General features: G+C 32.9%; 1 protein-coding gene across 3 annotated transcripts; it reads right to left on the reverse strand.

The window, feature by feature from the left end:
* Window positions 1–218: 218 nt before the first annotated feature.
* LOC126694789 (G-type lectin S-receptor-like serine/threonine-protein kinase At4g27290) lies at window positions 219–5,570 on the reverse strand. Of its 3 annotated transcripts, XM_050391284.1 has the most exons (7): window positions 3,802–5,568; window positions 3,542–3,655; window positions 1,820–1,977; window positions 1,516–1,726; window positions 978–1,215; window positions 752–902; window positions 219–675 (listed from the first exon to the last, which is right to left on the reverse strand). In XM_050391284.1, the coding sequence occupies exons 1-7, from the start codon at window positions 5,096–5,098 to the stop codon at window positions 382–384; spliced, it is 2,463 nt and encodes an 820-aa protein (XP_050247241.1). In that variant the 5' UTR covers window positions 5,099–5,568; the 3' UTR covers window positions 219–381. The 3 variants fall into 3 exon arrangements, with proteins under 3 accessions (XP_050247241.1, XP_050247242.1, XP_050247243.1); XM_050391286.1 differs by lacking the exon at window positions 752–902 and having other exon boundaries at window positions 490–675; window positions 3,802–5,569; XM_050391285.1 differs by lacking the exons at window positions 1,516–1,726; window positions 1,820–1,977 and having other exon boundaries at window positions 3,802–5,570.
* Window positions 5,571–11,620: the final 6,050 nt, after the last annotated feature.

Here is an 11,620-nt window from a genome sequence, read left to right on the forward strand (position 1 = left end):
CAAACAAACAATTTTTTTTTTAATTTTTTTTATTATTATCTTGCTTGCTTATGTGCTAACTTGTAGATTTCTGAATCCTTACAACATTTCTCTAAGGTTGGTCACCATTAGCTTTTAGCCAACCATTTTATAGGGGATAATTTTTTGAATGAGAACTTGAAGTCTCATTAGAACTACTTTCTTCTCTGTTAAGAAACTAATTATATAGATTGTAAGCATGCGTTAAACCTTTTTGTTATTGAATAAACCATTTTATGCCTTTAATATTCAAATAAGACTAATGTCACACACTTGGGGAATACAACTACGTTTAACTTCCAAAATGTAAAAGAGAAATATCAATAATAGGATATGTAATAATGCAATTAATATGACATTTGGCTATCGACCCTCTACTAAAGTAACAGTAATTTCATTGGTTGAAGATGATTGGTTCTTGCTTGATGAAGATGATCTTTTTCCTACAAAGGAAGCAGGCTCTCCAGGTTCAGGTAATGAACTCTCACCATGCAACATCATAACTACTGATGACATGTTAGGACGATCTTCAGGACTTTGTTGCAAAGATAAGAAGCTGATGCGGAGGCAACGTACAATCTCCAATAGGATGCAAGAGTCATTTAAGCAAGTATCAATCAGTTCTAAAGACTTTCCTTCTTTCCATAATTTCCATGCCTAAAACATAGTAAAATTTCATCATTTTTTGTTTCATTATATGTAAAATAGAGATTCAACTCTTTTGAGAACTCACATGTCCAACAAGGTTTAGACCATCGCTTGGATGGAAAAATCCTCGATTTCTCTTTCCACTTAATATCTCCAACAACAATATTCCAAAGCTAAATACATCAGATTTTACTGAAAATAGACCATCAATGGCATATTCAGGTGCCATATAACCACTGCAGAACATTATTAAGAATGAAACTCCTTGATTAGAAAAAAAAATGATAATAGAGCATGTTAAGAATACTTACTAAGTTCCAACCACTCTATTTGTATTTCCTTCAGTCTGATCTCCACCAAAGATTCTAGCCATGCCGAAGTCTGAAATTTTTGGGTTCATTTTACTATCAAGTAAAACATTACTTGCTTTGAGATCTCTATGTATAATCCTCAATCTAGAATCTTCATGAAGATAGAGAAGCCCCTTTGCAATTCCACAGATAATGTTGAAGCGCATAGACCAACCTAAAACTTTAGCCCTGGTTTGATCTGACGAGTTTCTAATTTGTGTTAATACTATGTCCAACTTGAACAATAAAAAAAAAAGGAAAAAATTTTCCTCCAAATTGGGTTAGAAAAAATATCCTCCACATGTATTAAATTAAATAATTTAAATAAGTCATATGACTATTAAGTAGATTACGTGACTAAAAGTATACATGGGTTGTTTTTAAAGTTGCACATAGTGAGTTGAAGGAAAATTTTCTCTAAATTGGTTCGGAGAAACTTTATCCATAAAAAAATTCATGAAGTTTGGAAAAAATTATTAAGTGTTTGAGAAGTTTGTACCAAAAATGAAGGAGTCTAAGCTTCCATTGGGCATGTATTCATAGATTAGCATTTTTTCCTCTCCTTCAATGCAATAGCCCAAAAGCCTAACAAGATTACGATGTTGCAATTTGGCAATCAGCGTAACTTCATTCTTAAACTCATTTAATCCTTGTGTAGAACTTCGTGAAAGCCTTTTCACAGCAATTTCTTGTCCATCTGTTAGTGTACCCTGAAAATTCACATTTGTAAGTAGATTTTATTGATAATGAATATGATGTGAACTTCGTTTTCTATGGACTTTATAATTATTTGGTAGATTTACCTTGTATACGACTCCAAAACCCCCTTCACCAAGCTTGTTATTATTTGAAAAGTTGTTAGTGGCAATGGCTATGGTAGTTAGGTTGAAGAATGGGACCTCTAAGTCTTCACTCTGGCCTTCAGTGTTCTGGTCTATCATCACATTGTTTTCCATTTTTTCTAATAAGAACAAGATAGGCTTCACATTATACAAAGGAAACTAGAATATGACAACTATTTAATTTGGTTTAGACCCATCAATTAAATCAATTATATGATCCAAAATGTCAATATTAATAGCAAAAAAACAGCAAGTCATCAATTCTTATTGCAAAATAATAAAAGAGATAAAAGCATGAGAAAGAATAACTTTTCCTTACAAAGGTTAACCTATCCTAACTAAGGAATCCATTATAAAAGGACTTTTATAATCTTGATCAAAACCTTTGTATCTAGACTTTACAGTTTCGAAAGATAACTCAATGTTGTGACGACAATAGGTTTAGAACTCTGAATTTCTTCTATGGATTCCTTCACGAACGATAAGTTTGAGTCAGAAAACTAGAAACTCTGGCTCATTCTAAGGTGCCTCCTTGAATATATGATTTAAAATGAACTCGGTTGAAGAGAGGTTATGCAGTTTCAAACTTTGGATCACTTATTTTTTATTGCACTAGAATGATTTTCTCATGAAAGCTCATGGGATGACAGAAATGGGTATTCTCTCACTATAAAAACTGGGGCTATAGCAGTGTTTTTAAACCGCGGCTACATCCCCAAAAAAAGCTGGTAGAGATCTCTAAAAAGATTTGAATTTTTGCTTCTCTAACCACGCTGGAAATCATGGATAAGTTTATTTTAGTAGGTGTTTACATGTAGGGTTAGAATTCTAAGCAGAACAAGATTTCAATTTTGTTTATAGAATTCTCACTCAAGTGACCTTTGAGCTAGAGTTAGGTGGGACCTTATTTCTATGGGCTTTAATGAGCTGCTGAGCGCACATGTATTTACTTGCTTGAGAGAGTTCATAAATTAACCCTTTTTTTATATCAAATAAAATATATATAAAAATTTACTAACGCCCATATTCATCTTAGGATAAAATACTATTTTGATCCCTAAATTTTATTAAAAATTTGTTTCTTATCCTTAAATTTTAAAAAAAAAATCATTTTTCATCCCTAAACTATTAAAAAATTTATCTTTCATCCTTAAATTATTGAAAATATTTCACTTTTGATCTTTAAACTTGAAAAAAGTTTTTTTTTTTTTTTTTTTTCATCCTTAAACTATTGTAAAAGGTTCTTTTTTTTCTTTCTTATTTTTGTATATAAACCATTTTCAAAAACTCTTTAGAAAGTTTAAAGATTTTAAAAAAAAGAAAAACTTTTTAACGTTTAGGAACGAAAAACAAAATTTTGATAATATATAAGGACCAAAATAGTATTTTATCATTCTTCTCATTTATCCTTTAAATTTCTCTTTTAAACACATTTGCTATAAGTACTACAAGTGATTCAAGTTCGCTCACAACCATGGTCTATTGACATTATTGGACTTTCGTAATTCTTTCAAGAAGCTTATGCAAATTTTCTTCCATAGCATGATTTTATATTAAGACTAGGTGGTTATACATCACAGTTTTCTTGTACATCATCTTATTAGCTGCTCTGTACTATTTTAGAAGTTAAATCAAACAATTTGCAATATTTTTTCCACAGTGGGTAAGGGGAAGTAAGATTACCTCTTAAGTTTGTCCTTTTGCAAATGCAGTAGGGAATCAAGAGCACCCCCAAAACTACGGCAATGGTAACCACAACTACTATTATCATCTTCATCTTTTGCTTGTCTTTCACCTCTTCACAATTGATTTCACAATAGAAAAGCAAAAAAAGTTTAGGTGCAGCAGAATTTAATGCAATAAAACAAATGGAAACAAAGATCTTAGTTTGGATTGCACATCAAAATACGAATAAAAGAGCATCGAAGAATATAGGCCCATACCTTTCTCTGAAGCAGGCATTCGAATATATACATCCTGGCGCAGACTATTAGCATCCTGCTCGGTAAGTGTAATCTGTCTAATATCAATTAGATCCCCAAACCACATGGCGCAGCCACTTCCTCCATCTCTAATATCCATGTTTGAATAAGCCATACAGGTACAGTTTTTCATACATTTCACTCTACATTCCTCAAGATTCATACTTAGGTTCACCCAAGAATATGTGGTATCTGGCAATTTGTACCCAAAAAACTTGTCAAACCCAATTTTATCTTTATCCTGGCAGCTCAATTGGGTACTGCGTATACATCCCTTAGACCACTCGTCTGGGTTCCATGTATCTGGTGACTTAGGCTTGAATCCTTGTATACATTGACAGGCAGGTGACTCACCAATGATGCAATTTCCATAAGCCCCACATAAATTGTAAGCATCACAGTTGTCTCTTGGTAAATATAAGTACCGCTTCCATTTTCCATCGACCCATATGTAGCGCTCATACTGAGTTTGATTCATAACTGCTCTTGAGATTAAAGACGTGTTAATCATGTGGAACATGAAGTATACCTCGTCCTTCTTGTACACAAAACTGAAGTTGTAAACCGGGGTGGCCCTTAACTCGGGCACGCCACTGAAAACACGGCCATTCCATGGGCCAGTCCGGAAGAACTTATCGGAGCCTTTCTTCATGACTATCTCAGGGTAATCATGAAGTTCAATCCCCCAACTCAGTTCTCCTGGAGATGGATCTTCTGGACTCTTCCACGCAGTAAGGCGCCTTTCCAGACCAGTACTTAAGTCCCATCCAACCTTCATCCCTGGTAGCCAAGTATCAGAAGGATAGTCAAAGCTCTGCCACAAATAATTTTCTGGGTTTTCTTCATTCTCTTCTCTTAATACTAGATTTCCTGAATCTAAAAGCTGTACTATTGGATTCCTGGCCTCTTTTGTTGAATTGGCCGACCAAGCAACAGTCGAATTCTGGTTGAGAAGAACAAGTTTACCATAGTTGTTTACCATCAACACGCCAGAGGAGCCGTTGATTGGATTACGCCTGTTTGCTACCCAAACAACCGTTCTAATTGGGATGTTGTGATACCAAATTCCCAAGTAACGGTTATTGGGATTACCTGGACTGAAGAACCCCAGGACAAAGCCTCCATCTTTAGAGACCAAGGTTGTGCCCTTACTGTCACTGAGGGATTGGGATTGAGTAATACTGTCAGCAGTATCGGAGGATACAAAGGAGAAAAGAAGCAAATTGGAACTCAAAAACACAAAAGCAAAGATGTCCATTGCTTTCTGTTCTTTGAACTCTTATCCAACATGTTAGTTAGACCCATTATGGTGAGCAAAGACTATAACATAGAATTGAAGGTCATACATTGACCCGAGTAATTTTGGTAGTTCGTCTTGGTCCCAACTATTTATGGTCTAGGATATGAATCATGTGACTGGTCGATCGACTAAGGGATACGGAAAGGTGAGAGCACTAGGACTTGAAATTATAGAGCAGGATTCACGAATATTCTTTGATTGAAACGAATCAGGAAATGTGCCTTGTCACACATTCAAATAGGAGCCAGATTTGTCTTTTCTATTTTTGCTTCCGTATTTATGGGAGCTGGGCTATTAGTAAGTAGGTGTGAAGTTTGATCCAGGCTTATAGACAACTGAGAAACTTGAGATGAAAAAAGAAATGTACAGTGTGCGAAAAATCTGTAGTTTATTGAGCAGAAAATTTCTTTCTAGTTTTTCTCACAAATTATGGTAACTAAGCTAGAGATGAATATAAACTAAACTAAGGCGCCAATATTTTCAAGCACGGGTGGGGACCTTGATCAACAATAGTCATGTAAGAAAAAGATGTTCATTGTTTTTTTGGTTCTACACGTCTTTGACTTTGCTTGGTTCCTGTTGAAAAAAGAACGTATCCCATGTGGAGCGATACTAGTCCAGATACTTTGCTACAGTTGTCTTACATGGCAGACTCTGAGTTGTAGAGATAAAATTGTGAGTATATGTCATAGTGGCATGCAACGATTACAATCTATTAATTTGAAATTGTGGCTAAAGTCCATTTCGATATGGTTGAAAATTGAAAATTGTAAAATACTGTAACAAAATAATTTTTAAATATATAAATAATATCATGAGATCAATTTTTAATGAAAAAAAAAAGCTGAAAAATGAAATTTGTGATTTCTGTGACTAAAAAGTTGTTGCAAAAGTTGTTGAAAAAAGAACCTATCCCATGTGGAGCGATACTACTCCACATACTATGCTACACTTGTCTTACATTGCAGACCCTGAGTTGTAGAGATAAAATTTTGAGTATATTTGATAGTGGCATGCAACCGATTATAATATATTAGTTTGAAATTGTGGCTAAACGTGTGTTTGTGTATAGGATTGGCATGGAGCTTTCACTATCGAGTATTGACACGGCTACTGACTTCCTGTACCTGTGCTCAGCGATAACGTATTCGTGGCCTTAAACTTTCCACGTACATTTCAAAAAGATCTTGGATTTTACTTGAGCCAGCTGTCCATACATGACATAATGGTGAAAATGTTGCTGATTGTGTTTCCAATTCATATGAACTACCAATCATCCATCATCAATCATTTAATCAATGTGTGGGTCTATATATATATATATATATATATATATATATATAATAGAAAGAGAGAGAGAGAGAGAGTTACACTTGGAGTGCATTTGGAAAGCGCATTTTGCGTTTCTCACATTTTTCCTTTTTTTTTTTTTTTTTAGCTGTAATTTTTTATTTTTCTTCAATTTACATTAGTGGGTCTTGTGCATTATTCACAAACCCACAAACTTCACTTTTTAACAACTTTTTCATTAAAAATGGATTTTATAATCCTATTTATACATTTAAAAATTGTTATATATATAAGCTAAACCTTATATATATATATATATATATATCTATATATATATATATATATCTATATATATATATGGTATTTACTAATGTGTGTCTTAGAGCATACATTAGTAAACCATTTTAGGAAACTTTTATGAAAAATTGAAAAAGTAATTCACTATTTTAACACCTTTTTCAATTTTCCATAAAAGTTTTCTAAAATGGTTTACTAATGTATACTTTAAGGGTATATGTTAGTAAATCTTATATATATATATATATATATATATATATGGTTTAGCTTACTTCCAATACCTTTTTTAACTAGATATATTATTTCGTTTTAAATATGCAATGATAAGTGGTAGTGAGTTTTAATCTTACCTTTTATTTAGTTAGTAGATGATGTAACAGTTTTTCATTAAAATAAAAGGAGATTTCAATTAAAAAAATACTAGAGGTTTTTTTTTACCTCTATTTAGGTTTTGCTATGTGGCGCTCTAATATTGCATTTAGCTATTTTTACCTCTATTTATTAAGTTTTTATTTTTTATTTATTGTTACCCAATAGATTAGAGTAACTTATTTTTATTGTTATATAAAATATGAGCTGCTCTTGATAATTAGATCAGACGTTATTCTCTACAAAATAGACTGATAATTAGACCAAATGTTATTCTCTACAATATAGACCAACTTTTAAAAATAGACTAAACCTTATGAAAAGCCCAAGCCTAGTTATTATCTTACATATTATGACCCAAGTCTAATTCTTTCCACATGTAAGTCAAAGCCAAAACTCTTACCCACTTACAAACTCTCTTCCTCCTCCCCCACCTATAGATGATATTTCTAGATAATCTCATTCTCATGAAATCATGTCTTCCTTTTTTCTCAATTTCAATTCAACCCAGTTATAAACTCTCTTCCTCCTACCCCATGTATAGATGATATTTCTAGAAATCTCATTCTCATGAAATCATGTCTTTCTATTTGCTCAATTTCAATTTAATACGTTTTTATCAATTAATAATGTTCTATGCAATTTATGTTGGCAAATTCTCTTTGTCATCAACCAGTGCAACAAAAATTTATATAAATCCTGAGATTTCTATGGTTGTTGAAATAATTGACAAGTGCATATTTCTAAAATTTATAATAACAAAAAAGGCCTAATAAATAGCATATACTATCTCGCAAAATGCCATTTACATAATATTTTCTTTAAAAAAAATTCAATGATAGGAATGGTAAAAAACATGATCCGATACAAGAAATACCAAAAATTCATACAAAACAATTTTAATAGGAGGATTTATCTTTAAAGAATATGAAGATAAGCAGAGATAAAATGCATTTAATGAGATCTTACGAAACAGGTTTGTTAATCATTTCAAATTATATTTATCATTTACTTGAAAAAATAAAAATACATCATATTATTTACATTAAAAAATAATACATATTAACTTCTAAATTCATTGCAGGATGTGAACTGCAAAGGTATTGCAATAATAAGCAGCATTAATACAACAATGAGTTGGTATTACATTTTGGGCGTGCTTTGTGGAAGGAATGTCAAATCGCAATCAAGATCATTTTGGTATGCAAAAAGTGAAACAAAAACAAATCTCCCTGTCTTAATGTTAGAGGCACTCTCATTAACTACATACTCTCCATAATATATTTATTATATATTCATCTTACTATAACTACTATATATACAATTGCAAACTACTTTAGATACATGATTCAAATTGAAGTTTTCGATGTAACTGACAAAACAACTTGGCATTTTTTATCGAGATGCTGAGAAAATCCTAAATAAATCTGCAAAAAATCTTGTTGAAAAATAAACTGAGGTACAACTTATTTAAATTATTAAATTATTGTAAAACTTGTAAGGTTGTGATTTCCAACTATATTGTGTTGGCTTTAATTTTGTACCAATTTTGATTGTAATTTCTTCAATCATTTTCCCTGTATGTATGTGGGTTTATTTGTAAGGGATGAGTATGAGAGAGCGGTGAAGAATCAAGCCTCAAAAGTTGAATCAGTGGATTTTGCGACTAGCTCACTAGTAGCTTGTGAGAAGCAACCCGTGAAAAGGCCACATATGGAGCACATGACTGGAAGATGAAGAGTTATGCCAGGCTGTTAATTTCATGATTGTCTCACTAGAAGGACCAACTTGTGAAGGACCTGCAAAATTTTTTGTTGGCAAAAAGTTATGTTTGCTTTACCAATTCGTTACCCACACTATATATACCTTCATTACCCACAAATTGTAAGGAGTGTTTTTCAAAGAGAAAACCCTAGCAAATACACTTGAGAGTTAAAGATTGTTATACCCACAATTATCTACACATTTCCTTATGGTTTTTCTCTAACTCTTACCTCTCAATTTCTAGATCTTTGAGAGGTTGCTAGTCCAAACACTTACCACACCCATTCTGAGTGTTAAGTAAGATTTTGGTGCTCTTGGGAAGCATTGGAAGGAGCCATTCATTGGCGGATGTAATCAAGCAGAAATGTGGGATCTAGAAAGCTAGAGAAGACAAGACTCAGAGAAGTTCGTTGGTAGCAGGAGCTTAGAAGGCTCAAGTACATTTGGGTAGACCAGGCTTGGAAGGTCTTTTGTTATTAGTGTACTCCAACTTTATTCTCTAGTGGATCGATTTCGACTTGGAGGATCGTGGAGAGGTTTTTTACCGAGTTCTTCATTTTCTTCTTCAATAACACGTCTCGGTGTTATCTTGTGTTTGCATCTCTCTTCCCTACTCTTTGAGCTTTCATTTTATTGTTGATGATGGATGAATATGGCTTAGGATAGCTTTATTGGTTCATTGTGCTTGTTTACTCTAGTTCTGCACTTAGCTTAAGTTAGAGTAAAAGCAATCTAGCCATAATTTTTAATTGAGGGTCTAAACAAGCTCTTATGTTTTAGCACATATCCGAGCTTTCAAAACTATTGATCATAATTGTGGTGGATCAAAATTGGCTAAACTAGATTTCAACCTCACACAGTTTAGTTATAAAGATGGGATGCCAATCAACCTTAGTTACCATTTTTTAAACATGTTAATCAAGTGATATTGGAATGTGTGCTTGGTATATATATAAGTCAGGAAAAGTTGAATAATATAAGTTTGGGATTGACTTAACAATGATACTCGGTTTTAGTCTGAGGTGAAAGTTTATACTTGTTCTTGTAATACAATACTCTCACTCTCTTCTTTTTTGTTACAATTCTTGATCCCCCTCCTTGTAAGGATCTCTTTCCCTTATTAGTAATCCAGATTGCATCCTAGCCTTTCACTTGGAGGGCCAAGGCTTTTTCCTCAGATACTTGTGCCATCAGGGTCTTATTGGAAGGTTTTTCCTGTTAGGTTTTGAGTTGTGTTGACATTGTTTAGGGGTTATTCCACCATTAATGTGGCTAGCTACGTGGGTGCAGAGCATTGAATGCAGAGGTGATGGATGCTTTACCTATACCCTTCCTACATCCGTTTAATGACAAACTTCCCTTCCTTTCCTCGGTTATGTGTTTGGTGGTCTTCATAATTAGTCCTCTACCCTTCTAAGGATGTATCCGCATCCTCGGGTTCCTCGGGCATTCTGATCTTCTCAGGTTTGGTGGTTGCATTAATCACATTTGCTTTGAGGGCTTCTTGATGAAACTTCCAAAGGTGTGCCTCTATTGTCTTGACCTCTTCTCATTTATTTGTAACCTCGGTCTCCATGCTCTTATCCTTAGTTTCTCATCCTTCCACAATAATATATATTAAATTCCTCATATACAGATTGATATTGGAGAAGGAATCCCACATGATTTGAAGAAAATTTTAGGGAAAAAATGCATTTTCCTAATTCATTTGAATGAATTCAATCTAAAGGATGATTTTGAAAATTACATAGTTGCTGAGATTTTTGATGCACCTTCAAATGACAAAAAGGTATGGAAGAAAAAAAAAAAAAAAACACAATCCAATATGCTATATTAATTATTTTGCTACACTATTCATAAATTAACAAAAAAATATATATATAAAAACATTTACAAAAAAACTATCACATCACTAAAATTTCATATAAGTGCAAATATGTACGAAAAATATTAGCAACAACAAATATGCAAGTCCAAACTTTAAAGGATCCAGTGAAGAGTCTTTTAGTGCCAATTTTTTCGTGATTAACACAAATGATGCAATAAAATGAAAAAGTGATGAAAGTTAAAAATGAACAAATAGGGACCGACCAAACTTCAAATATTGAAGATGAAGAAACAGATGATGATAACATAACCCTCAACAAACTTCACAAGTTTTGCCATACTGCAATAACAAAGCATTGAAGAAACGAAAAAAAAAAAAAAAAATCGTAATGAAACTCTTTATTACATCACATAATAAAGTTCAATAATATGGAATGAATTAATATGCTTTTATCAACTTTTATTATACAATATTACTCCAAAGTTTTTTTTTTTTTTAAATAAAATTTTTATTCCTCATCACTTGAATTGAATAATTATATTGGATATGTTTGTGCAATTTATAATTGTTTCTTCTTATGATGAATTCATTACTAACAAAGTTTTATAACAAATATACGATAATATATGTACAACATTCTCCAAAACAAATTGTTGATGCCCATTTTTGCCAAATGGCCCAATGGCAAAGAAGCCCAAAAATAAGGAAAATGAGAGGAAAAAAGAGTATAAGTGCTAAAAGTAAGGTAATATATTCAATGGGCCAATGTGGCAGGAGAGATAGCTAGTAGGCCCATGAACGCAATAAGGGGTAAAGGTAGAGTAAATGAGTTGAGGAAGCCCAAGAGAAGTGGTCATAAGCCCAATGGGCCAACGTGGTAGGAATAACAACCAACAGGCCCATGGACACAATAAGAGGTAAAGAAAAAATAA

The sequence above is a fragment of the Quercus robur genome, chromosome 8 (genome assembly GCF_932294415.1).
Source record: "Quercus robur chromosome 8, dhQueRobu3.1, whole genome shotgun sequence".
NCBI classification, from domain to species: Eukaryota; Viridiplantae; Streptophyta; class Magnoliopsida; order Fagales; family Fagaceae; genus Quercus; species Quercus robur.

What these genes read in the sequence shown, in the direction of transcription:
- LOC126694789 (XM_050391284.1), bottom strand. Translation starts at nt 5,098, where the DNA reads ATGGACATCTTTGCTTTTGTGTTTTTGAGTTCCAATTTGCTTCTTTTC. An exon ending in AATGCCTGCTTCAGAGAAAG is followed by an intron (nt 3,656 to 3,801) that starts GTATGGGCCTAT and finishes TCAATTGTGAAG; the next exon opens with AGGTGAAAGACAAGCAAAAG. An exon ending in AATAGAGTGGTTGGAACTTA is followed by an intron (nt 903 to 977) that starts GTAAGTATTCTT and finishes AATGTTCTGCAG; the next exon opens with TGGTTATATGGCACCTGAAT.